Here is a 27,495-nt window from a genome sequence, read left to right as displayed (position 1 = left end):
ATCCATCCTCCAGGACCCTTCAATTTCCCTAACAGGACACTTGCTTCTCTTCTCCCATCATTGTCTGCATATTTTCCTTAATGATAGCAGAATTAAACTGAACTTTTTCTGCACAACTGGCTCTGGGGGATTCTAGAAAGCCTAGGAAGGAAGTTTCAATTTGTTCACTTGCTGAGAATGAATTCTGCCTCATATAACTCCTGACAAATTGCCATTTTTAAAGGGTTTGTTAATTTCCAATGAGCAAATGGCACATCAGATATCTTGTTTATTCAACAGATGCTCCTGAGCTAAACAAATGGTTCTTGTTTAACAAACATGGAAACATCTTGTCAGCTTCGCCGAGATCATCCTGCTTAACTATCAAGGGAGGGTCTCATGGCTTGTGGAGAAAATATGAGCTGCCTCCCTCCCATGTAGGGTTCACAAAAGGGTTGGGGACAGTGGTTCCACTGAAGGAGATGATGTGAATCTCCTTGATCACAGGCTGGGAAGTGGCTCTTTGACAAAAGACCTGGGATCTCTCCCTTTCTCTAAAGATGTTGGGTATTTCTGATTCAGTGTATTTAATCCAGCCATCTCCTTGGTGCTGAAATGAAAGCAGCATTGAAGGAGATCCTCACCTGACATACAGAGGTTGTATAACATTGTGGGTAGATCTCAGCTTTGGGGTAAGCCTAGGTTGGATCCCAGCCCCGTCACTTACTAATTATGTGTGAACTGGGATTACTATCGTAACCTCTGTCAACACCAATTTCCTCATCTGTGAAATAGGTCTAACAACAACATGAAAACCAAAGATGTTGACAATACTGATAAATGTTCACATTATTAATCCTAATTCCATTTTTGAGAAATTTTTAAATGAAATCGAACCCAGGAATGAGTGTGACAGGCAGAGAGAAGGTTGGGAAGCACCAGATTCCTATTCCAATGTTTGGAAGGAGTAAATGTGGAATGTTTGACAATGTGATGACTCCAGTCAGAAATGAAATCTAAACAGACAGTGGAGTCTTTCCAAGCCTCCAAACTCCAGACTGATATCATAATTACGTTCAGCCAGTGAGCTAAGGATCTGGCTAGACTAGGAGGCGGGCTGAGATGGGGAGGGCTAGAAAAGAAGGGAAAGAAAGGAAGAGGCCAGCTTGCCAGGGGCACATGGGGACACATGGAGAGAGCTGACGGCTGACCTCTGTCAAGTCCGAATGTGCAAGAAGAAATCCGTCTGCTGATGGGTGCAGCACAGTACAACATATTAATTATACAAGGGATGGCATTTCAAAGCCTCCCTGCTGGAAAGTATCACAGAGAATTACCTTGGGACGACATCTAACTTGCTGAAAATTAATTTACTCCACAGTTTAGATGCTTTGGAGAGATGCAAAGTGAGGTTGACCCCAGCTGAGCGTGGCAATACCATGTACTGTCTAAATGAGCTGCAGATATTAACCAATCTGAATGCGTGGAAGGGGTGCAAAAAAAGCCCCCAGGCACGGTTCATTGCCTGCAGAATCTCCACAGTAACTGTCTGAGGTAGACAGCATTATCATCAGCATGATGCTGATGAAGAAACTGAGGCTTAGAAAACTGGCCCAAAATATGAGAGCTCCTAATGAAGGAGTGAAGACGTCTATCTCAGGAAATGTGTTCTTAACAACTCAGTGTGAGGGAGGCGGGGGCTCAGGTCATTTCAAAAGTAAGGTAACTTCAGAACAGAACTTTGCAAGAATTAAGTAGTTTGCCTAGAGCTGCGTGTCCTGTCTTCACTGTCCTGGCAAAGGGGAGGCCTGACCGAAGACCCCCACGGAAAGAGCAGAGCGCACACGCAGACCAGCAACTGGTGTGGACAGCGGGTGGGGGTGAGGAGCAGTTAAGTGACTGTGAATTTGGAAAGATGTCTGGAAAGTGTCTGGTGTGAGAAGGCATGCTAGGGCACGCTAAAGGTTTTGGAATTCAACGTCTAGGGTAGTTCTTGTCAATCTTGTTCCCTGACAAATCTTTGGCAGATGGCGTTCACCTAGGACACAATCGGGTGAGCATAGCAGGATTTTGAGAAAATCTCTTTTCTCTCAAATCTTCTTTAGTGAAATCCTGCGCAGTCATAATGCACATTCACTACATCTCTTTAAGGTCCATCCAGAAAGGCAGCTTTACTACGGTCAGTAAGAGAGACAGAAGAGGCCGGGGACACATTTGCTGTCTTTCAATTGATTTCTATTCATTTAGGAATGCAAAGAGGTAAGGATGACATAATTTTATTGACAACCTTGAATTGCCTCGAATTTACCCCCCAAAAAAAATTAGAGGGGAGAGAACTCATCAACATCAGTTATTTATTACTGGCCACAAAAATTTTGTGATACACTTCACAAGTAATCATGACTCACCAGTGTGTCATTACACTTTTATTTAAAATTCTTTTATAGTTCTCTCTTGACTTCAACAGAAGGTTTTAACCAAAAGAGAACATCATTTAGTCTGATTCTTAACAAACTTACAAGGCAATGTAAAGGATCAATTCAAGTGGTAGCAAAGCTAATGGCAGAGAAGAAGGTGTTCTGGACAAAAGACGATGTGTTCATCATCTGGTATAAAAAAATGCCAGAAGGGACAAAAAAAAAGTTGCATTTGGGAAAAAGGTCTTGCACATGTCATAAAATGGCACGGGGATCAAGTGGGTGGGATGGCTGAGAGAATTAATGAAGGGGGTCCAAGGTGATTTGAGATTTCTAGGTTAGACAGGTAGATGGAGGGACAATCTGTGAAATTAGGAGGAATAATTTAACCAAACTGGGGGAAGGAAGAGACTTTTGTGCCTTTGGGGAATGCAGTATGTTCTGTTATGGAGAGTGTGGGCATGGAGATATATGAGAAATATCACAGTAGAACTTTCCAGTAGTGTCTGAGTGATGTCAGGGTAGAAATGTCTAGCGAAGCATGGGAAGTGTGTGTCTGAAATTCTAGAGAGAGTAGAGTGGGGGAAGGGTTTGGTGGTCTTTATAGGAACGAACAGGTGTGATGATAGTGGATATACTGGGGGAAAATGGACCCTTTCAAGAACAACAAGACAATGATGTGAGTGTCCTGGAAACACTGACATGTACAGGGTACCCAAATCAGGAGGAGCCAATGACGGATGCAGCAACGAAATGAGCAGGAAGACAGAAAGGAAACAAGAAAATTACAGTGATCAAGGAAGTACGAGGACTCTGGAAGGAAGCAGACAATGTGAGAATGCAAGCTGAAGTCAGGCAGAGTGAGAAATAAAGGGAAAGTACAGGATTTGGCATTAGAAGGTCCCTGATGATCACAGTCAAGGAAGCAGCAGTGCAGAGACCAGATGGAGGGGGTTTAAAGGTGGTTTGGAGGGAAGGAAACCTATTTATTCTAATAATTTCATAAAATCTGGCAATGGAAAAAAGGAGACAAATAGCGAAGTCACTTGGGTGGAAAACCAGACAGTTCATTTTATTTTTTCCTCTCATTTTTAGGGTAGAAGAGAACTAGCAATGTGTTTAGGTGGAAGAGAATAAAGAATTTGAATTTACTGGACTAAAGAATAACTGAAGAAGAAGCAAAGCCCCTAAAAGGGGAGAAGAGACAGGACAACAGTGTAACTGGAAATTTAAGTTGACTGGCAAGGTACAGCTAGTCTTCCAGTGGGGCAGAGATATAGGGCCAAGCAGACAGAACTTTGGGGAGGGAGGGACAAAGGAAAGTAGGGTGTACTTAAATGCTGTAGCCTCTTGTTTGGGTGAAACAGAAGGCTCAGTGATTGCTGGAAAGAAGGCACAGGGGAGAGAGGGGCACAGGTGAGTGGTGAAGGGCTGCAAAGACTGGGACGAGCCCGAGTAAGGACAGGAGGTGAGCCAATTAGAGAAAAACACTGTGGCAAGAGCAAGGGCCATTTGGCTCATCAAATAAGTGGAAGGAAGCAGGTTATGGCTGGTATTGGACAATATATTACAATTCTCTTTCTTCAAGCATGGAGTGACATTCAGTGGCTGCCCATAAAATAAATGGTAGAGAATGATGACAAATTCAATTAGGTCTTTGGATGTAATGATCCAAATCCAATGTGGCAAATCCCCAATCCCATACCGGCTCTGTTCCCCACAAGCAGCCTTTTGTGGCCAGTGAGGTGGCAGCCCCAGTCTGTCTCTAATTTATTTCCAGCTCTTCCAACCTCTAAACCCAGATCCTTCTCCTCCAGGTGATCTCCACTTACTGAAATCTAGATCAAGTCTAGAATAGATCCTCCTTCTTTGAACACTGAAGAAGGGGAAGCCAAGGAATTGCTCACAGGGAAAGATTTCAGCAGGGACAGGATACAGGGAAGGGCTTCTTCTTAGTAATAACGCAGGTCTTTTGTATAACACAGTCACAAAATGTCAGCTGTGGATTGTTCGACCGGATGAGCCCATGAATGAATATTAATTTTTAAAAAACCCTTTTTGACTATTAGCTTTTTATAAAGCACAATGTTTACCCAGGGGACCATCCATAACAGCAGTTAAACAGAGACACTCTAATTTATTGTATTGTGGGGTCTTGGGAAACAGAAATCCTTTAAGTACCTTTACTCTGCTTCATGGGAACTACTTTTCAAAGTTTAAATTGCTTACATTGCACACTACTCCCTTCCTAAATTCCATTTATAAATCAAAGTAGCTTTTGAGCAATTTGATGGGAGTGTAGTGGATTAAGAAGAACAACCAACAAATATATATACGTGTGGTCATTTGAGTTTATCAGATTTTTCTTTTGTCTTCTCTGGAAGACATCTCCTCTTTTATAGAGATGCTCTGAGCTAGGCTTGGTGTATTCGTCTTTGACCTGGAAATCAAGTGTTTGGCCAGAAAAGGACATGAGCTGTCTTCTTAGAATGACCAACCTTTGACTCCGATGATGTCCTGACTTCTGTGTTCTATCAGTGCACCAGAGTTGACCTGCCTAAGGTCTCAGAGCCTCAGGATGAAGCAGAGTTCGTTCCAGAATATCATCTTGCCATTCATAATCACTCAACGCCAGGCTCTAGATCTAACCTTGGGTATTTTATAATGCTGACCTAAAAGTTTCTATCCCACCCAATTAGAATCAAAGTCTCTTAGTCCTGGAAGAGTCCTCAGAGGTCATCTTGTGTGGTTGGTTTTCAAACCACTTGGGATGAATATATCTCCCCAAACTACTGCAAACTGATATTTTTGTAAATGCAATAAAAATATCACAGAATGTCAAATGGCTATACAAGTTCCTAAAAACTCTCAATGGATGTACTCATCCATACTTTTCTCATCGCAGGCCGGAGGCAGTGTGTGGTTCGGCACTGGTCCCTGGGCCGCACTTTGAGTAGCAATGATGCTTGTACAAACTCCTCATGCTTCACGACAGGAGACTGACGTGCAAGGGGAGGAGGCAATTAACCACAAACACACAATTTCTTAGCTGGAGAATTAGGTTTGTACCAGGACTACTGATGCCAGCCACAACTACTGAACCTCCTACTGAATACTCACTCACATATAGATTGAGACAGATGGACCCAGCAGGAAGACTTCTTACTTGCACCCTGCATATTTTGATTTTGTTAAGTTTATTTGTATTTCTGCCTCGTTTAGGTTCTACACACACACACACACACACACACACACACACACACACACATATATGGCAGGTTCCATTTATATGGCAGGTCTTTCAGACTCCGAGGTTATGCTGAGTCATTTTACATTCATATGACAATCTTTAATTGTCCCTTATTGTTTTTAGCACAGTTAGCAATCACATCTTCAATCGTCTGATTATTTGGTTACCGTCTGTTTTTCCTACTGGACTGTGAGTACTTAAGGGAGCAGAGACCATGTGGGTTTGGCCCACCATTATATCCTGGTGCCTAGTATAGTGGCTGGCTCCTAGTAGATGTTGAAGGCAAGGCATGTTTGTTGAAAGAACCAGTGAGTGGAGAAGTAACGTGGGGTAGCACTCTGGGGCCATCTGTAGGCATTGTGGAAGCTAGCAGCCTGCCTACAGCTGCCATCCATTGTGAGGACACCAGCCAAGTCAAGGAGCACAGTCTGGCTCCACAGGCTACTGCCTGACTTGCTAAGTTTTCTCCAGGGCCGCTCCTCAACTCTAGCAACTTCTCCAGGCTTATTTCATGTGGCCTTTCATCAATACAACAAGCAAGACAGCACTTCCCTCCTCCCTCCATTCCCTGCCTCTAGTCCTGCCTCCTCCTACGTCCTTCCTTCTGTCCTTCTCTCCTCTCTGTAACTATTCCTGTATCTAACACTGGGGGAGGCAATGTATACAGAGACAACCTAGCAGGACTGCCTCCTAGAGAAGGTTTATAACTGAGCTGGGGAGACAGAGAAGTACTGTGGGTAGATAAGGAGAGAAGCCAGCAAACATGAACACTGAGACAACACAAGCTCTGGGACTTTTAACCCCTCTGCCTGGATTGTAAACCCTTCACAATCAGATCACATCTGGTCAAGGCTTACCCGGCGCGCTTCAGAAAACCCTGAACTTCTCAGCACCTCCAAACATCACAGTGATTTCAGTCTCTGAACCTCGGGCTCCTGCTGCTGCCCTGCCTGAAACGTTCCTCTCTCTTCCTTTGGCTTTGCTAGGTCTCCCCCTGCCAGACTTCACTGCCACCTATGAGACATACACTAACTACCCTTCTGTCTCCTATAGCACCTGGATCACACAGGTGAACACTGGGGTATCTGACACTTATCATCAGGGCTCCCCGCTGGAGCATAAGCACTTTGAAGGAAGGGACCGTGGCTGGAACATATGCAGTGTTCCCACCGTGCTCCAAGTGTGAAACTGTGAACACTTCAGTGGAAACATACTGCAGGGCCAAAACAACTTCATTTTAGGTCATTTTCCTGGTCTACACCACCTAGAACACCTAAAAGCAAATTCACGGCAACCAATACAGAATAGGGTCATTGAAAGGCATTGCACATCACCTCAAAAGTGGTTACGTTGGAGGTAACATACAAAAGAGGTTTCCAAGATTTGCTTCATCTTTTACAAAATGAGGACAGTAAAAATAAATAAAAATTAAAAAATAAAATGGGGACAGTAAGGACAGCTGGAAATAAGAGGAAAACTACATAATTACCAGGGACAGCAGCACACTGGATACAGTGTGCCACCAGTGTCTACACAGTGACTCTGGGGAGTTACTTTACCTCCTGGCCTCAGTTTCCTTATCTGAGAAATGAGGGTGCTGGGCCTGTTTCTCTAGAATCCCTTCCCTCTAATCATTCAGGTGTCTTTTAGAAACCAGCCTGTCTCTCCTGGGCTCCCAAGGTCAGTGCCTGTTCCAGAAATGGCAGCTGGTTTCCTCTGAGCAGCCGGAAGGAAAAGGTTCCTATTCATTACACAGCCCCATAAATCATCTGGAGTCCATAGGATGTTTAATATGGAATCACTTAATTTAACAGTCATTTTGACATAAGGAATTGTTTTCTTAAAGCTAGAACTGGCTGTAAAATCTCAAGTGATATTTTATGGCTGCCATATAATAAAATCATTCAGCAATTAGTGATTAATGACATACAACAGTAAGTTTCTCTGTGGTCACCTCCCCCACAGCTGTTTCTCTCTGGTCTTACCCATTTCGCAGTGCGGCGATCGTACCTGGAGCAGCGAGCGTCTTTTTATAATCAGGGTAGATTTCTGAGCCTAGAAGACCATCATCACCCTCAGAAAGTGTCCAACAGAGCCTGACATTGTGATGGGGTGGAATGGAACCACCTATATAGACATAGTCCATGGCATGGAGGAAAGTCAAAAAGCACAAGGGCTTCCCTGCACAAACCACCAAGGGCAGTGTTCAGTAGCAGGTGTTGATTTCTTAGGTTCTGTTGTTTTGATGACAGAGTTACCCTTGCCAGGGAAAGGCATGCTGACACTATGAGCCTTTTTTTAAATGTTTGTTTATTTTTGAGAGAGAGAGAGAGGGAGAGAAAGAGTGTGTGTGTGTGAGTGGCAAAGGGGCAGAGAGGGAGACACAAAATCTGATGCAGGCTGCAGGCTCTGAGCTGCCAGCACAGAGCCCGACACGGGACTCAAACTCACAAACTTTGAGATCTTGACATGAGTTGAAGATGGATGCTTAACTGATTGAGCCACCCAGGTGCCCCCATCACTGTGAGCTTGATAGTCTTCTGTACCCTCTTGTCTATCACACTTCTGCCTTTACCGCACTTTTAGCCCTGACTCTCCCCAACCCCAAAGTACCCATCGCTAAGCAGGACCCCGTTACAGCACGCTTCTCTGGCCTAACCTCCTGCAAACACCCAAAACCAAACTTGACGGTATCAGCTCCAAACTAGGAAAGACCAGCCCCACTATGCTCTGGTCCACATTAACACACAATCCCATGGAGCAGACTATTGGTGTTAATCCCATTTTATGAACAAAGAAACTGAGGCCCTGGGCCCAAGATCACACAGCTAATAAGCAGTACAGCTCTGATTCACACCTAAGCGGTCTGTGGCCAGTCCAACACACTCGGCCACCACGACGTTCTGCCCGTGTGCTTGTTAAAAAGAGTTGCAATAACGGGCGCCATGAACTTACCACGTTGTTAAATGGTAACTAGTTATGGGCCATGGCCACATAAATATTTATTAACATTTTACATGGCTTTTTATTATTGCACTGTTATTTATTACTATTATTATCAAAGCTCATTTGCCTCTTAGAAACAAGAAGGATGAACAGTATACCTCCCTCTCCCTGCTGCAGTGGACACGGTAGCATGTGGTCTGCACCCTGCTCTGCCCCAGACATTCCTTCCCCAGTGCTGGAAATCTATGTGTGCCTGGTAACTCCCAGCTGAGCTGCTCATCGGGAATTTGCTACAGCTGATGACAGCCACCTCACTAAGGTCACCCTCTTTGGGTGTGGAGGGTCACTGTGGAGGTATGAAGGTCCAATCCTTTGGCTCGAGACTGGATGTGTGGAAGGGCCATCCCAGCTACATGGCCCCCTGGAATCAGCTACTGCAAATACATGGCAGGCCCACCTCATCCTGCCTGCCATGTTCCCTCACCCCTCAAAGGGTAAGTCTGAGCTCCCAACAAACCTCCTACACATAAAATACTTCTGTTTTAAAGTATACTTGCCAAGGAAACACCACCTACAACATCCATGCACCCCACAAAAAACAAACAACAAACACAGAAACAAACAAAAGCATTCAGAGAACAGTTTTAGTGCCCTTTTAATTTTTAAGTTTCTTTACTTTGAGTTAGAGAGAGAGAGAGAGAGAGAGAGAGCAGGGGAGGGGCAGAGAGAGAGAAAGAGAGAGAATCCCAAGTAGACTCCGCACTGCCAGTGCAGAGCCAGGTGCGGGGCTCAAACTCACAAACAGCAAGATCATGACCTGAGCTGAAATCTAGAATCTGATGCTTAACTCACTGAGCCACCCAGCCCCTCCGTCCCACCACCATTGGTGCTCTTTTATTTTTTATTTTATTTTATTTTATTTTATTTTATTTTATTTTATTTTATTTATTTATTTATTTATTTATTTATTTATTTATTTATTTATTTATTTTAGAGAGAGGAACATCATGAGTGGGTAAGAGGGGTGGAGGGAGAGAGAGAGAGAGAGAGAGAGAGAATTTTAAGCAGGCTCCAAGCTTAGAACAGAGCCCAACATGGGGCTTGATCCCACCACCCTAGGATCATGACCTGAGCTGAAATCAAGATTTGGACACAACCGACTGAGCCCCCCAGGCACCCCTGGCCCTTTTACACTAGGAAAAATCACACCTAAGTCCAGAGTGTGGCTTTCCACAAAGTGTGTAAATATCATGCTGAATTTGAACATGTATTAAAAGGTTAATTTGTACATCTATAAATCTGTGGTCAGTATACTTTGTTCATTTATTTCGAAGTACAATTTGAGCTTTTAGATATTATGAAAACATAAAACGATATTCTAGGACCAAAGAAGGATGTGGATTTATTTTCTACTCTTCAGGAGTCTTTCTCTTTTGTTTATTTTTTCCTTTCTTTCCCTTTCGTTTCCTCTTTTCATGGCAAAGCGCATTTTCTGGAATTCCCTAGAGTTCTGTCTCTTTCCAGTTCTCACTGCCCCTAGTAATAGCCTTTTAACAGGCCACTTGCTCTCCAGCTCTTCCTTCTATGATTTGCCCTTAATTCCTCTGCAAGAACGACCTTCCCAAGGGCCAGTCCTGAGCGCATCCTGGCCCTGAGCAGAAGCCCACAATGTGCACGGCATTACCTGCAAAATCTTCAACCTGGCCTTCAGGACCGCTCAGAAATCACTTTAATCCTCTTTCCAGCCTTATCAGCATCTCTTCTCCCATAAGAACAGAACCTGAACTTCCGGAAAGCCTGAACCATTCACAATTTTCTAAACACACCCCATGCTCCCCCACTTTCAAAGCTCTCCCCCTGCTTCTTCCTCTGCCTGGAATTTCTGCCATCACATATCACCAGAAGGCACGGGAATACACACATATGCTCAGCCCCATGTAAATGAACCCATCTTTCCAGATTCTATCCAAATGCCACCTCCTCCATGAAGACGTGACTGATGCCACCTCCCAGGGCCCCTCTATCACAGGCTGCACCTCCCTCACTCAGCCACTTCGCCATGGTCCTTCGTATCAGATATGTGTCCATTCGTCTCAGCTTTCCTTCACCTTACTGTATCAGCTAGCTTTCGCTGCATAATAACGCATCCCCAAATTCAGTGGCTCGCAACAGCAATTATATATTTTGCTTATACATCTAGGGGCCCGCTGAGGATCGGTTTATCTGGGATGGGTTCCATGGGAGGCTTTGTTCCATGATAGGAATACAGCAGAACTTGGTTCCTCTCAGAGATGTGTGCTTACGCACGCACCATGTGTTCGCTGTGGAGCCTGGGGGCGGGGGGCGGGGGGGAGCCCCAGCTACTATGCCGTGGCCCAGGTAAAAGAGACACACTCAACTTGGCAGGTACTTTAAAAGACTCTGCTTGTGTCACATCTGCTAAACTTGGAGAAAGTAAGTCACATGGATGAACCCACAGTCAAGGGGGTGAGGAAGTACCTTCAATGGATAGTCAAAAGGCCCCACAAATTTACATGGCGACAGGTTTGGATGTACAATTCTATCGCTTAAGAGAGCTCAGGATTGGAACAACCCACATCTACTGTCCTTTATATCCCTTTATAGGGATACACAGTTCACAGAGTGGGCACTCAAAACCATCTCTTGGATGGAATTGCTCAGTAAGTACATCTAAATGGACATAAAGAAAAAATCAATAACTTCATTCATGCCATAGTGTTCATAAAAACTACAGGTGTTATTTTTATAATGACTAACATCTAGACAGCATTTTGCAGCTACAAAGCATTTTAATAATGTCTTATGCTTTCAAAGCACACTTAAATATATTATCTCATTTAGCATGGAATGCGTACATTTCAAAAGATGCCTGGAGGTGGTCATGTCTTTGCTAGTTAACTACTCTCTAACTATGGATGTCAAGTGCTGCAGAGAAAAGGGAAGGTTTTGGTAAGGGGGCCCAGTCTGTATGACTCAAAGCACAAAACCTGATAGTTCGCTAACATGCCTCCCTGGTTTTCAAAACCACTTCCTAACCACCTCCTCTGGTTTCCAAAACCTAAGGTGCAAAGGAGTTGCCAGGAAACAGTGCTAATGCTGAGGCCTAGATCTAGAGATTCCGATCGAGAGTTTTGAGGTGAGACCCAAGAATCTGCATCTTTAACAAGCATCTCAAGTCAATCCACTGCAGGTTCTCCCTTGACCATCAACCAAGAAACAAAATCCTCCCGAACCGTCAGAGAAGTACACAGAATTTCCTCTTATGCCATCACGTAATGCTGGAAACCAACACCCAGGCCGTAAGAGGATTATGGACACCTGGGAGGAAAGCACTGGGCCTCCAAGACTGAGCCTTCAAAACCTTCTTGCCATCCCTTTGTGCCGAAGACACAGAGAGCCAGAAATTTCTGAGTGCCCCAAGGCCTGGTGCCATTCCAGTGGCAGAAGCAGAATCTATACCCAGAAGTCCTGATCCTACTCAAACTCTCCTCCTGCTTATATCGCAGGTCACAGATTTTTCTCTACCCAATTTACTGAGTTTCCCTGAGCTATGGAAAAATCCTAACAAATCTCACATTAGGGAAGGAAGAAGGGAAGGAAGGAAGGAAGGAAGGAAGGAAGGAAGGAAGGAAGGAAGGAAGGGAGGAAGGAAGGGAGGAAAGAAGAAAGGGAGCAAGAAAGGGAGGAAGGAAAGAAGGGAGGGAGGGAGAGAGGAAGAAAGGGAGGGAGGAAGGGAGGGAGGGAGGGAGGAAAGCACGGCTCCCCCAATTATGTAATCCATGTTCCAAGTCTCCTCTTGCGCAGAGAAAATAGTCATAAAACTTAACTCCATTTGTTCTATTTCACTGTTGCTTCTTTTGATGAGACTTGTTAAACAGGGGGCAATAATGCTGAAAAATGTATGTAGCAGGATTTTGGACCTCTCCTTCCCAGAGTCACATGGACAAGTGTATGGCCACCCCATTTTAAACCACCCCCCCGCAGCCCCAGGCTTTTGGCCTGCTCCTTGGCAACTATTGCATACTTTGGCGCCTTTTATAGATCAGCCTGGTTCCAGGGTCTGACCTTTTCAATACTTCAGTCTCCTTACATCCATCCAAAACGCTGAGTGGGCAGAGCAGGGATTCCCTCAGGGGCACTCTCTCTGCCTCCAATGTGCGCAGTTCTGCCCAAATTACTTGACAGCTTCTCTTCAACACCGCTAGAGGAAAAGGTTGGAGAATGTCTCAATAGGACACCACTCGCCAGTGGGGAGATGAGAAGGGGCGGGGCATGCCCCTAATCCATCATCCAGGCTGTCTTCCCAAAGAGCAAACGTGAGTGAGATGCCTAAAGCAGGATAATGTATCTTGACAGGGGAGCAGGAGCGGGGGGATTGAAAGAGAAACAACATAGATTCTTGAACCCTGATGTAAGCAACAGGGATCAAGGTGGTAGAATATCCCAGTTGCTAGATTCACAAACCATGTACACAGGCAGAAAACTGCCGTCTTTGAAAGGCAATATGCTGACAATTGAAAAAAAGTCTAATCACCTAAAGGAATTCCCTGTTTTAGGCATCCCTTTGAGAACAAAACAAATTAGGGAGTGACTGAATGAATGATCCTCGGTGGCATTTGCCACCAAGTAAATGAAGGGGTCCATTTCTTCCAATCCAGTCACCACAGCCTTCCATCCTATCCTGCCACACCTATCACTCTGAATTAGCACTTCACTTGCCAAAACCACGTTTTGGTGAGTGTGGACAACTGTCTTCTCACCAAACATGGTGAGCCTATTGACAGAGAAGAGAGTCCACTTCTCACTTCTCAATGTCCTCACTTAACACAATGGCTTATATAGTTTGGCAACCATTTAAACAGGGTCTACGCTATGAAGTTGTACATTTCGGGGTATTGTAATACCAGTATGTATTACAATATGTAATACCAGTATGCAGCCTGTGTAAAATGAAAAGACCAGTTTAAATCAATGATTTGTAAACATTTTTGTTTAATAAATGGGGTTCTATCTTCAAAAGAAATTGTAGGCAGAAGCCTAATATATACAACTAATTAAGAAGCTGAGTAGTTCTGGCTGAGGCAACAATGAGAGGGCCAAGGACCTGATCACTAGGCACCTCACAGGCTTTTCTGTGAACCATGTAGTCCCTGGGGCAAATTAGCTGAACCCCTGTAGAGCTTTCGAGGGCGCTGTCAGAGAAATCATCAGACCAAGTAACATGACAGAGCCCTTTCCACTCTAATGTTTCCATAATTGTTCAGTCTAAATGAGAATGTATCAATTTAGTGGAATATTCTGCCACCATCAAAATGATCTTTATGAAATTATGTACATGTACAGAAAACTGTTCATGTTAGGTGTAAGTAAAAATGTTTAAAAAGATCTAAAATGAGCAAATATAATTCTATGAGAAACGGCTTTCGTGTGTCCAAAAATTATTACAAGACTAAAGTTATGTTAAAATGATTAAATCCTTAGTTTAATAAGAAAATTTTAATGCCATTGTATCAATTAAAATGCACATAAGAATGTGTCGCTTTAAAAAATCATATACTAGATATGTACTTTAAAAATTTTTTTTAATGTTTTATTTCTTTTTAAGAGAGAGAGAGACAGAGTATGATCAGGAGAGGGGCAGAGACAGAGTGAGGCACAGAATCCGAAGCAGGCTCCAAGTTCAGAGCTGTCAGTACAAGAGCCTAACACGGGGCTTGAACTCACAAGGGTGACATCATGGCCTGAGCCAAAGTTGGACGTTTAACCAACTGAGCCACCCAGGCGCCCCGATATGTACTTTTTAAAAGTCTACAATTCCATAATTTGTCATTGGAGAATGGAACTTAGGATCAAGATACTAGAGAAGATTTGCATCTGTCCTCAGAAAAACCAATAGCTTATCTACTGACAGTGAGTTGCACAGAAATGCACTTAAGCATCTCACAAAAAATGTCCATATGTTAATAAATCTTCATAAAACATGTATATCATGTCATTCACCTACACAAAAGATGAATGCCCTCCATTAGCCAGAGTGACAAATCTAAATCACTTTGCCGGCATGTGAGGCCCTACACAATCCGAGTCAAGTCTACTTCTACTCTATTCCTCACTGCCCTTCAACGCAAATCCGATTGTTCTGGCACAGTAGTTCTCTTCAGTGGTAGGGGCCAGCCAGGGAAGACTATTTTGCTTCTCAGAGAACATTTGGCAATTTGGGAATAGCTGAAGACATTTCTGGGTGTCACAAGTTGGGGAGGGATGCCGTGGCTATTTATGGAGTGGAAAGCAGGGATCGAGGTAAACCTCTTGCAAAGCACAGGAGACTCATCCAGACCAAAATATCAAAAATGGTGAGGTTGAGAAATCCTCTTCCAGCAGATCCTCCAATGTCTCTCCAAACGTATCATGACCTTAGCTTCATTCCGATTATTCTCCCTTCCCAGGAAAACCGGTCTCTCCCTTCCTTCCTCACCAATTCAACCCACTCTTCAAAATTCTTCAATCCCAACTCCTCCAAGAAGCCTCTGCTGAGCAGTGATAACACTTCCTCCAATACTCTTTCAGTGTTTCCTACTTCTGGCCATGGACCCTCAGCGATTCACATGGACTTATCTCAACATCTACATCAAATCTGTTAAAGCACTTACGATCCGATAGAGAACAATCTTTAATTGATGGTCTTGTAAATTTTATTGAATTTTGTTAACATTATGCCAGAAATAATTTTCTCTAAAAATAGTTTTAACAAGTATAATAATAGACATATGCTGAGAGCCGGAAAAACAGATCAGAAATGCAAACACCGACCATTAGGCAATGGGATTTGGATGGGGGGAAGAAAGATTCAGACACACCCAACCTTGTTTGGTTTCAAAGAAGATGCTAAGTGCTATTTTGCCACCTAATTAATGAGAACAGTCATTTCTTTCAATTGTCTGCTTATCTTATAAGTCATTATATTATTAATTTTATAGCTAGTATTTATGAAGTACTTATTATGTGTCAGGCTGAGAAGACTGGCATTCAGCCAGGAGGCAGCGGTAGTGAGTACTAGCTGGTGTCCTTTCTGACTCAAGGGGCTTTGGTCAGAGATCTAGTACAAACGTCACATGGTTGTTAAGGGCAGAGCTCTCCTCCTATTTAGATCCCCAACCCCCTTGCCACAAGAATAAATCCCTAGTCACATCCCACTCTCCCAATCACTTAAAATTTAAGAGATATTTTCATTGTAGTGCGAAGAATCTAATGACACCAACTCTACCTGCATGCAGGCACATTACAGACACACATCATGTTTACCCAGCTCAATCATGCCAATCTGAAGAGAGATGCTGTGTGCAAAACAGCTTTGCTTAGTACCAGAAGTGAAAATTCCTAGAAAAAAAAACATTACCTAGAAATGTGTAGGACCCACATGAAGGAAACTGTACAATTCTACGGAAGAACGCCCAGAAATGGAATAGAAGAAGAGAAACCATGTGGTCCAAAATGAAAACCAGATTATTGAAAAAGATTGAGTTCCCTCCAGATGAACTCAGAGCTTTATTGCAACTCTAATCAACAGTCTACTTAGTTGCTTCAGTGGGGCGGTGGGGGGGGGGGGAGTGGGAGATTTTGGAACATAACAAAGTGATTCCAAATTCATTTGGATGGATAAATGAGGAACACAAGCCAAGAATATTTTGAAAAAGAAGTAGGGGTTCTATTTTTGTTTTATTTTCTTATGTAGCACAGGAGAGAAGACTAGGCATGATCATGTATTATCAACAATAGTTAAACACAGTAAGATCTAGCTCAGGAAACAGAGGACCAACCAATCCAGTAGAATAAAAGCTGACTGATGCCACCAACATCAAGGGTACCTAACATGACCAGAGCTTCCTTTGCAGGAGATCATCAGATGAGACAGTCCATAGGAACAGAATTAAGTGGGAACACACTCATTAGATTTTGTTTTACTTAAAAAAATAAAGTAAATATCCATCAGTATGAATAAAGTTATTACTTTATTAAACTGATTATAATATGGTCAAAGGATGATATGGACAACTATTAATATGAGATTTTTGAAGCACAGTGTCAGAGAATGATCAGTATTTTTCTGCCATATTTTACCTAATTTATGCATAGTATATACTATATTCAATATATATCTAATATATAAAAATATATTATGTATTTATATGTATTTATAAAGCTGCATTACAAATCATAAAACTTCATATAATATTTACATGATCACACATTGAGGGCACTATCTGAACATGAAGTAATAAAAGACATTACAATGGGAAAAAGAAAAAGATCTGTACAAATTTTTTTAACTAAAAAGTATGTTAAAAATCATAAGGCAATTAAAACCCAAAGAACAAACTGGGTACAATATTGAAACAAAATGAGAGACCATATAAAGAACTCATAATAAAGAAAAAGAAAAAACAGATGGCCACATAAAAGAAACACAATGGCTAATAAATATATGAAAACATGTCTAAACTCACCGGTCTGATAAGAAATGCAAACGAAGACAAGAAAAATTCATTTTTGCCTACTGAATTAGATTACTTTTTTAAATTAAATTTTTATGAGGTGTAGTGAAGTGGTATTTTACTAGTTGGAGTGGAAACTGGCATAAACTTTCTGGAGAACAATCTGGCATGACAATACTATATATATATATATATATATATATTGTTTTGGTACTCTATCCTTAAAAATTATAATAATCAGACTTAGGACAAATAATACTTAAAGGTTTTCAAAACAACATTCCAATGCTTTTTTTAATAATAAAAGTTTAGAAGCAAGAATCAATGTTAAATGATGAATGAATGATTAAGTTATATATCCACCAATCAGAATAAAATGCAAATGATATAAGTTCTAAATTATGTTTGGAAAGTGTATAGGATGGTACAGGAAAATGTTAATGTATGTTTTTTATTAAAAAAAATTTTTTTTAACGTTTATTTTTGAGACAGAGAGAGACAGAGCATGAACAGGGGAGGGGCAGAGAGAGAGGGAGACACAGAATCTGAAACAGGTTCCAGGCTCTGAGCTGTCAGCACAGAGCCCGACGCGGGGCACAAACTCACGGACTGCAAGATTGTGACCTGAGCCGAAGTGGGACGCTTAACCAACCAAGCCACCCAGGCGCCCCATAAAGTATGTTTTTTAAAAGAGACATTTTATACACAACATGATCTCAATTATGATGAAACTGAAACATTCATGTTTAAAATTATACTAGGGAAAAATTTATGAAGTACTTGATTTTTTTAAGTGATGTTCTCTGGGCAGTGAAATTATAGGTAATTATTTCTTTTTATTTTTCTGCTTTTCCTTAAATATCTACAACAGACTTCCATTGTGTCTAAAATCAGGAAAAAAAGTAAAATGTGTTTGTTTCTTTTTAAATTATTTTTTTGTAGTTTTGGCATTACCTCTCCCCCTTTCCCCACATGCCTGACCATTTCTGTTCCAGAACTCTTGTTGGTAAGAGGTTCTCTAGAAAGTCTGCATTCCTTTCCAAGTTCTTCCCTGCTTTATATCCCGCCATGTACTGATTTCTATCTCCTCTCGTTGCCCAAATTCACACGTTGAAGCTGTAACCCCTAAGTGTCCTTATAAGAAGAGACCAGAGCTTGCTCCCGCCTCCACCATGTGAGGACATGGCAAGAAGGTGACCATCTACAAGCCAGGAAGGGAGCTCTCACCAGAAACCAAGCATATTGGCACCCCGATCTCAGACATCCAGCCTGAGATCCAGAAACATGAGAAAATAAATTTCTGTTGTTTATACTGCCCAGTCTATGGTTTCTCATTATGGCAACCCAAGCAGACTAATACATACCTTTGGCCTAGGCTGTAACAGAACATTCTTACATGTTGCTCAATGAGAAAAAGGGTGACTCCTTTCACAATCCTGCATCCAACCTGCATTTTAAACAGCCTCCATGTGTTCAATGTGGCGTTTTCTCCTTGGGTTCCTCTGTTCAACATTCTATTCTTTTTTCTCTCCCTAGTCCTCTTCCTGACCCACCAAATTCTCATACTTCCTACTCATGAGGGTGCAGAACAATTTATTACTATCCACATTTCTTCATGGAAGGAGCAAGCCCTCCATGAACAATCTGGCCTTCAAGAAGAGGGCAGCAGTCAAAATGTTCTATTCTACCTGGAGGGGTCTCCCGACCCAGCCCTCATAGGACTCTAACCAACTCAAATCTCTCCCACTGTAAGGACAGTCAAACTTGCTCTCCTCTGAAAGTTTATTTATCAGTGAGATTCCACTGTCTCTAAGCTGAAAGAATGTTCTCATGTCTTCCTCATAATCATCTGTGTGGTATACGCATTTGGAAGTCATGTGTCTCTAATTCCAGAGACACTAGCAGCCAAGGCTAGATAGAGAAAGGAGGAGGAATGGTATTTCCATTTGTGTCCTGGAATTTGCCTTACATTGGATTAGGTGAGTATTGTGGCTATCTGTGAATGCCATGTTGAACATACACAAGTATTTTCAGATATCCTGAGGCCTTGTCAAAGCATTGTGTCTTCCTCAGTGCTGACTACCATGTATGGCTTTTGAGCACTGCGTTTGCTCTTAGCATTAACATAGCTCTTCCAAGGCCAAGATGTAACCAGACAGACAGCATGGGCAGCCCCCACCAGCAAAGTAGAAACTGATTTCTGCTTGCAAGCTGAATTTTCACATCTCCCCTCCTGACCTTGCATGTATTATTTTGAATGTAATGCATTTTTAAATTGCCATACCATTTTAAAAATGTAAGGGAGAGCTGAATTAAATATTATTTGTGGCATACCCTGGTTTGCAAAGGGCCTCTAAATCTGATCTCTTATATCGGGTCGATGCCTAAATCCCATTACTTGAGATTGCAAATGACTGTGTTTGCAAAATTGTAGATGCACATTTAGAGGCAGCTTCAAAAATTCAACCCATAATGTTCACTTTGTTTGAAAAGACCTTGATTTTCCAGGAAGCAATCTCAAGCCATTCAGCCCGTTCCTTAACTGTCTCTGTCGTGGCTAATGTATTAATAGCCTAAATGACTTGCCATGTAGTTCTTCAGGAATCATAGTTTAGGGTCTAAATGAGTTCCTGGATGAAGAGGAGCCCATATTGGAAGCAAAACATAGCATACATAGCAAAACATAGCATACAAAACATAGCATACCTGATCTACAGAGTTTAAATGTAAAGGTACAAGAGGGTTCATGCCAACCACATTATCTCAAGGTAATTATTCCCCATGTTTACCTCCTGCTTCTCTGCCCAATATCTTCTACACCCATAGCTGCTAGTATGCTGACAGGGGTAGGTCTAGGATTCAAAAACATGAGATTTTTTTGTCTGAAGTGAAATTAACACTTCTCTGAAAGGACAGGTGCACACTTGCTATGTGACAGATTACCATAAAACTTAGCAGCTAAAAACAGCAAATGTTTATTATCTTACTATTTCTATGGGTCAGGAATGAAGACATGACTCAAGTGGGTGTCTCTGCCTCAAGGTCTCTGACAAGGCAAACAACCAATGTGTTGGCTGGGGCTGCAATCTCAGCTAAAGGATGAGCAGAGAAGAAGCTGCTTCCAAGCACACCCATGTGACTGTTGGCAGGGGTTCAGTTGTTCCTTGTTGGAACTGAGTTGTTGGACTGAGGCTCTAAGTTCCTCACTGAATACTGGCTGGAGACCTCCCTCAGTTCCTTGACATATAGGTCTATTCACAGTGCAATTCCCAACATGGCAGCTTGCTTTGACCAAGCAAGCAAGAGCATACCTAAGATGAAAACCACTATCTTTTTGAATCCAGGTGTCTCAAGTGACATTCTCATTACCTCTGCCACATTCTATTCACTAGCAACAAGTCACTACATTCAGCCCAAACTCAAAAGGAGGGGACTACACAATGGAAGGGTCCCCAGAAGACAGACACCACTGGAAGCCATTTTGGAGGCTGCCTGCCACAAGGAGGAAGTAAATATTATGTCTACAAATAGACTTATATTTGCCTATGTTGTAGGCAGGAATATACATTAGCACACAACTTTGATAATATTTTCAATGACAGGTATTAAAGATATTCAAAACGTATGTATTTGAATGTAACGATTCCCCTTCTGGTGGTGATCCAACCAAAAATATTAAGCCCTAAAAATTACCAACTCCCCCTCCTCCATGTTCTAAGAGATGTGCACCTAACAAGTATTACATTGATTTGCTGGAGGCATGGGGTGTGAACAATAGACGGAGAAGTAAAGGACAGAGGGTAGGTCCACATGTAAGAAAAGCCTGTGATACCTGGGGAGGAAGGTGTAAGTGTAGCAGGGCTCTGAAAGCAGACTTCTGGGACAATAAGCCTCTGTGACTGGGAGCCCATAGAAAGAGAAGGAAAAGGTAAAGTAACTACCATTATGATCAGGACTTCTAGAGACAAACAGGGTCAAAGGAGTTTTAGAAAGACTTACTGTGTGCTGTGTGATGAAATGCTTATTTGCAACCCATTTAAGAAAATGTTCAGTAAAAATTGGCATTGCTCTGAAATGCTTTCAATATGGAAATCGGGTCATAATCACTGAAATGTGACACTCTGCTGAGACTTGGAGAAACACAGTCAAAGTTTTTGCTTGGGCTACCTAGACACTGGTCCAAGAAAACAATCTCAGATATTGAAGACATATGCATAAAACATTAATGAAACTGTTATTTATGGTAATGAAAGATGTAGAAATTTCCAATATCCAATAAACATAAAACACAGTAATAAAGTATGTATCTTTATATAATGAAGTGTTGCATAGACAATTAAAAATGATGGTTATAAAGGTCTTATAATAACATAAAAATTGTTATCACAGAACATTAAGAGGAGAAAAATCAGACTGCAGAAACTCACATTTAATGTGTATAGGTTATGTATAAATGAGCATATGCAGACAAGAAGAGACTAGGGAAAAAAAGAACAATAAAAGCTTGGAAAGGCAAGATTGCAATGAGAAGACTTTTAGTCTGTTGTTTGTTTTCCATCCCATCCCTTTCTCTTTTAAAAGACATTTTCCTAGGACCTCCTATCTACACACACCTGGAGGGACAGCTCTGCTTTTCCATTTTTCTTACTCTCCCTTATGGTCTTTCTGAAAAAGCAAAAGAAAAGATGCTGGCACAACCATCATCATGAACCTACAGTGACTACACTGATCTTAATCAAAGTACAATAGAGACATGGAGCCCATCCTGACTGTCCCTACACAGCAGCCACTGGTCCGCCAGCAACTAGGCATCATAAACAGCTCAAAAGAACAGTCCTTAAGGAACCATCTTCCTGGACCCTCTAAAGTGGGTTGATCTAAAACCAGTACTACATCTATTGACTTCCTGTGGGCTTTCTTACTCTCAACAGCAGTCCACACTGCAATCCAAACAGCCCAGAAAAGAAGTAAGAGTTTAAAGTCTGGGATACCTTAGGGTGTATACTTTATTAGAACACCCTCCTGCAGTGATGGCAAGAAATAGGAACAAAAGGACTGTGATCTTTCAGGAGACACAATAATTAAGGGAAGTTAATAAGGAAGAGATATTGGAGATATTCTTTCTCTCTTTCACAACACTATATAAGCAAATGCCATCAGAGACCAGAGGCACTTAGAGGCCAGCCCAGCTACACCAGAAGAAGGTAAACACCTAGGGAGGGTGAGGGGCCACAAAGGCAAAGATGGGAACCACAACAAGTATTCACACTGCATGTGCAAAGAAAACAATCTTCTCAGTGCAGAATGTGCCTGCCTGTTAAATATCTCCCAACGGAAGAGTGGAAATACTATTCATTTGCAGCTCAGTAGGATATTAAAACAAAAACAAAAACAAAAATTAAAAAAATAAAAAAAAAAAGAAATACATACTTTTCCCCCATGATAGCTCGGCTCAAGCAGACTAGAAAGGGATTGTGTTAAGACACATATTCCACTTTTGTGCTCTGCTTGCAAATTATAATTGCTGAAGCAGTTGGAGTGATAAATGGGAACACAAGACAGGCCTGTTGATCTTCCTGTTAATGAGGTATCAAAGGAGTGAAAGGGTCACATACAAAGAAGGAGTTTTCATGTCAGTCGGTCCTATTCTTTACACATGTATCGGATAGCTGAATCAATCCATAACGTAAGATTCCTAGGTGACCTGTCTTGATGGGGTGACAAATCTGGAATTCACAGAGAAAATTTTACCTCCAGATGAAGCTTTTCTTATTACTGCTAACCAATATTGTGCCCCATTCCTGGCCTAACTCAAAGGCACTGTGGGGCACTAAGGATGAAATGGATAAAATGGCAGCCCCTTACTACACCTAACTCATCCATTTCACAGCCATTACAGCAACGATGAGGTATGTGTGTGGTCGGTTCTTCCTCCAGGAGCCTTGGCAAAAATCACCCTGGATCACAGTGTTCTTCCCAAGAATCCTCTCCAGGGGGATTCCATCTCTCCATCAACTGAAGGTGGCATGGGGGAAGAAATCTTATGAAGGATCTTTCTCTAGACAATTGCAAATCTCCAAATTATAGATAACAATATTTGGGCAATATTATCTGTGAATTGCACACTCACTCTATTTGTCTACATGCAAGATAAAAGTATTAACATCATCCTTCATCTCAATATCTTGTTTTAAGCATGACTACACTCCCTCCAATGTGTCCCCACTGTCCCCAGTACCACTTCACTCTGTACCATCCCTCCCAGAGAAGTAGTTTTAGGGATTTTTATTGTTGATTTGTTTTTGTTTTACCATTTCATAAGAATTATGAAGAGTATTATAAAGAACAGAGAGCAGTGGAAGTTAGGCTGAGAAGTGAATCTGTGATAGTAAATCAGATCCAAACAATTGTTATCAGATGACCATAGGTATACAAACTTATCACGCGTGGGATACAAATTTGTGTCCCAGAAAAATAGCAAAGCACTTAGGTGCCATGGTCTTTGGAAGTGCTAATAAGCATAATTCTCAATGACTTATAATGCACAAATTATAAATCTGATATGAAACTGAAGACGTGAAATTGCCAAATGTCCAATTGATCATATCTGTTCCTGTCAATAACCTTACAGAATTGACAAGAATATTGTTCCCATTACAGAGATGAGGGAACCAGAGCTCGAAGAGTCCCTGTGTCAGCCAAAGCAGAGCTCCACGACACACTCTTTGTCTTTTCTCAAGGAGGTGCCTAGTGAATGTTTCTATTCCTAACCCACACAGGCCGTGTCTCTTCAACATAAATGGATTAGAGCTTGAGACAGACATGGATTCTGTCACTGGGGGAAAAAAAAAGTCTGTGTAACGTGAGCACTTCCACTGCAACTTCTGTGACACCTAGAAGAATAATCATGGCAATTATACATCAGAAATGAAGAAGTGATAATTACAAAGATGGAATTTCCAGCTACCACTTGGCTAGCCAGCACGGGCACTAACTTTTATATTTCCCCATGGGGGCATATATGAATCTCAAAGTGCAGGAGAGATGAAACACAATTATCAGGACCTGGGGATTTATTCTTTCTGCTACACAAAGGAAGGGGGAGGGCAGACCACAGCTGGAACCTTCTCTTCTTGCTCTTTGCAAAACATAGGAAAATGCTGCCCCTCATCCACTTAATTTAATTTCCTTCAGAAATGATGACAAGGCTTATCCAGTCTATTGTACTTTCCTTTTCCATCAACTTGACTTCCTAGTCAGCCAACAGCCTCACCATCTCAAGAGTTTGTTCCAGAAATAGCAGAGGATTTTTTTTTTCTTTTTGATGGAACTCTGCATGATGGTACAGAGAAACAGGTCCTTCTGAGATGAGCAAAAGGCTGTAGTCACATGGCTGGAATATCAGAGAAACAAATATTTCCTTTTGTGCTTTAGTCTATTAAAAAATCTTAGTAGTCCTAAATACAGATCAAATATTAAGTGTAATAATAGTACAGACCAAATAGTAGTCGGTCTGAAAAGGCCAAATTAACTTGGGATAGTCCAGCTGTTGAGCCAAGAGCACTTCCCGGTCCTCACTGCTTTCTCCCAATTATCTTCACTGTGTACAATCAATACACAGTACACAGTGTGTTTTCACAACATGCTTCTACAATCATCCTTTTTAATTCTGGTCATAGTTTTGTGGGTTCAGAGGGAACTGTAGGGAGCCACTGTTTTCAAAAATGTTGGTGTGAATATATATATGTACAAAGTACTCATCACCATCTCCCACTACATACACATGCACGTGCGCGCGCACACACACACACACACACACACACACACACACACATGCCACCCCCACCTTGTATAAGACACAAATGGACATTTGATTATTATTTTTTTAACTTTAGAGGTTGGTGGAGAGGAGCAGACAGAGAGAGAGAGAGAGAGAGAGAGAATCTTAATCCGACAGGGGGCTCGATGCCATGACCCCTGGGATCATGACCCGAGCCGAAATCAAAAGTCAGATGCTCAGCTGACTGAGCCACCCAAGCATCCCCCATTTCATGATTTTTTAGGGGCATTGAACTAAGGTAGTTAGAAAGAAATATGGAATATAGACTACTTTCAAAGATTAACTTTGCTTTTGTTTTAATTAAGCACAGAATTACACATATTGACCACTTTGATGCATGCTTCCTATTCTCTATTCCTTTGGCCACACCTCTGCTGAAATGAAAGTGAGATACAAATAAGAAGCATTTTCATATTGCAGCAGGGAAAAAGAAAATATAGAATTATACCAAACCAAGTTTTCTTTGCTACAACCAAGGTAAAAATAGTATGCACGTATAAAGGAACACCAATTTAAAAAAACACTTTCTGATGAGGGGGAGCTAATTTTCCATTTGGAACACATATGTACTCTTTAAAAAGGCTTCTCAAAATGTGCTCCATGGAAGTTCTTCTGAAGGAGTTATCATTTGTGACACGAGAAAACGATTCTGTAGTGAAATAAGTTTGGAAATCAGTGACTGAATGCTTGGTAGACTTCTTCAGTCAGGGCTTCCCCAGAGTCTTAAATATCCTAACACGAACCCCGCATCTTCAGTAAGGCAGACTTAAATAATTATTATTTAAAATCATTTGACCATAGAAATGCTTATCAAATTTTGTGGAACTAGTGTTCTTCAGAGTACATTTTAGGAAATACCACTTTTAGAATGGGTACATAAAATAGATACTCCCCCCCACAAAAAAGGGGGGATAAGTATATAGCTAAGAGCACCTGCTCATGACCTTCTCATGGAACACCCTAGCCCAGGGCTTCTCAACCTCTAATGTACACACTAAATCACTAGGGACCACGTTACATGCAGATTGTTGCCCAGGAAGTCTTGCCTGAGGTTCTGCATTTCTAACAAGTTCCCAGGTGATACTGATGCTGCTAGTCAGCGAACCACACTGAATAGCCAAGGGCTAGAACAATCCGTCTTCAGGTGCTGAAGGTGGCCAGGATTGTCCAGAGAGCTAGGCTGTCTGATGGTTCTTTATCCAAGAGGGCAGTGAGTGTGCAGATGGGGCTTACCAGTAAAACCTGTTGGGTGTGATGCGTTCATGCACGAGTTGCCACCGTCTTCCAAAGTCCATGGAGCTGTACAGCTGCAAAACAATGACGTGAGGAAAGCATAAGCATCGAGGGAACTGTTCAACATAAATACATGTGGTATGCCCCTGGATAAGGACCTTCCAACACACCCAAGTAGACACCCATTTTATCGAGATGAAAATATGAATATGATGTGCTGGGCTTATCATGGTGCCTTCTAGCACCAGGTAGGTGCTCCACATATATCCGATCGGCTGGTGTTTTTGAGCTGAGTTGATGTCATCTATCATTCTCTCCTTCAGGGACAAAATCTTTTGTAAAATTCTATCTTATTTTTCTTCAAATTCCCTGAAGTCTTTTTAAAAGAATTTTTAAAGATTATTTATTTATCTTTAAGAGATTGAGAGAGAAAGAGAGAGAAAGAGAGAGAGAGAGTCAGGATCCCAAATAGGCTCTGCACCATCAGAGCAGAGCCCTGACACAGGGCTCAAACTCACAAACCGCAGGATCATGACCTGAGCAGAAATCAAGCATCAGATGCTTAACTGAGCCACCCAGGCACACCCGTAAATTCCTTGAGGTCTTTAGCTACATTGAAAACAATTCAGCAAAATTCGCTAAGAATTTACTTATTGGATATCTCCTATGCATCAGGCACTCTGGTGGATGTGAAGATAAAAAAGAGGTAGATTCTGTGCTCTCAGAGAAATGAAACACACGTAAAAATACTCATCAGCTGGTATCTGAGCCAATATTATATGCAAAATATTGTGCTAGTGAAGTTTTATCTCCTACTGCTCCAATACATAATCCAAATGAAATGGACTCTTCAGTGTCAATCGAGATACCACCCTTATTTATACTCCCATGTCTTCACAGAGATAAGGCCACGCTTATGCCTAAGTAAACATTACTCAGCCATGCACCCACAAATGTGGCTTCCTCCCCGGATCCTTTTCTACCCACTTCAACCCACTCCTCTTTCTTGCTTCTCAACTCACTGCACCCAACTTTGGTTTCCTCTGAGCACTTGCCATAAGGTAATATGTGGTTATGTCTTTCAGATTTGTCTGTATTATTTAGTTGCATTTATACTCCTTAAATACATAGGAGGTGTTCACTAAATAAATACCTGTTGCATAAATCAGTAATTAAACAGACAAGTCAGTATAGATAGTAACATAGAGAGATGAAAGGAGAAAAAATTCTGGAGGAGGCTCAAGACTTGGGAAAAATGAAGAACTCTCAGTGTAGCTAATAAAGTCAGATTCCACATTCACTTACTTTATGGATGTA

The 27,495-nt window shown here is 41.8% G+C and overlaps 1 protein-coding gene across 2 annotated transcripts in view; it reads right to left on the bottom strand.

The window, feature by feature from the left end:
• The window catches only part of SORCS3 (sortilin related VPS10 domain containing receptor 3), a 596,149-nt gene that overhangs the window by 186,973 nt on the left and 381,681 nt on the right, over positions 1-27,495 (bottom strand). For both annotated transcript variants that reach the window (XM_086680815.1, XM_086680814.1), the window contains exon 5: positions 26,179-26,252. In XM_086680815.1, the coding sequence (XP_086536941.1) occupies positions 26,179-26,252 (74 nt within the window). The remainder of the gene's footprint in view (positions 1-26,178; positions 26,253-27,495) is intronic.

The sequence above is a fragment of the Puma concolor genome, chromosome D2, assembly GCF_028749965.1.
Source record: "Puma concolor isolate L17-30 chromosome D2, mPumCon1.1.hap2, whole genome shotgun sequence".
In the NCBI taxonomy this organism is placed as follows: Eukaryota; Metazoa; Chordata; class Mammalia; order Carnivora; family Felidae; genus Puma; species Puma concolor.
The sequence above is the reverse complement of the archived record's forward strand: the minus strand, read 5'-3'. Positions and strand labels throughout refer to the sequence as shown.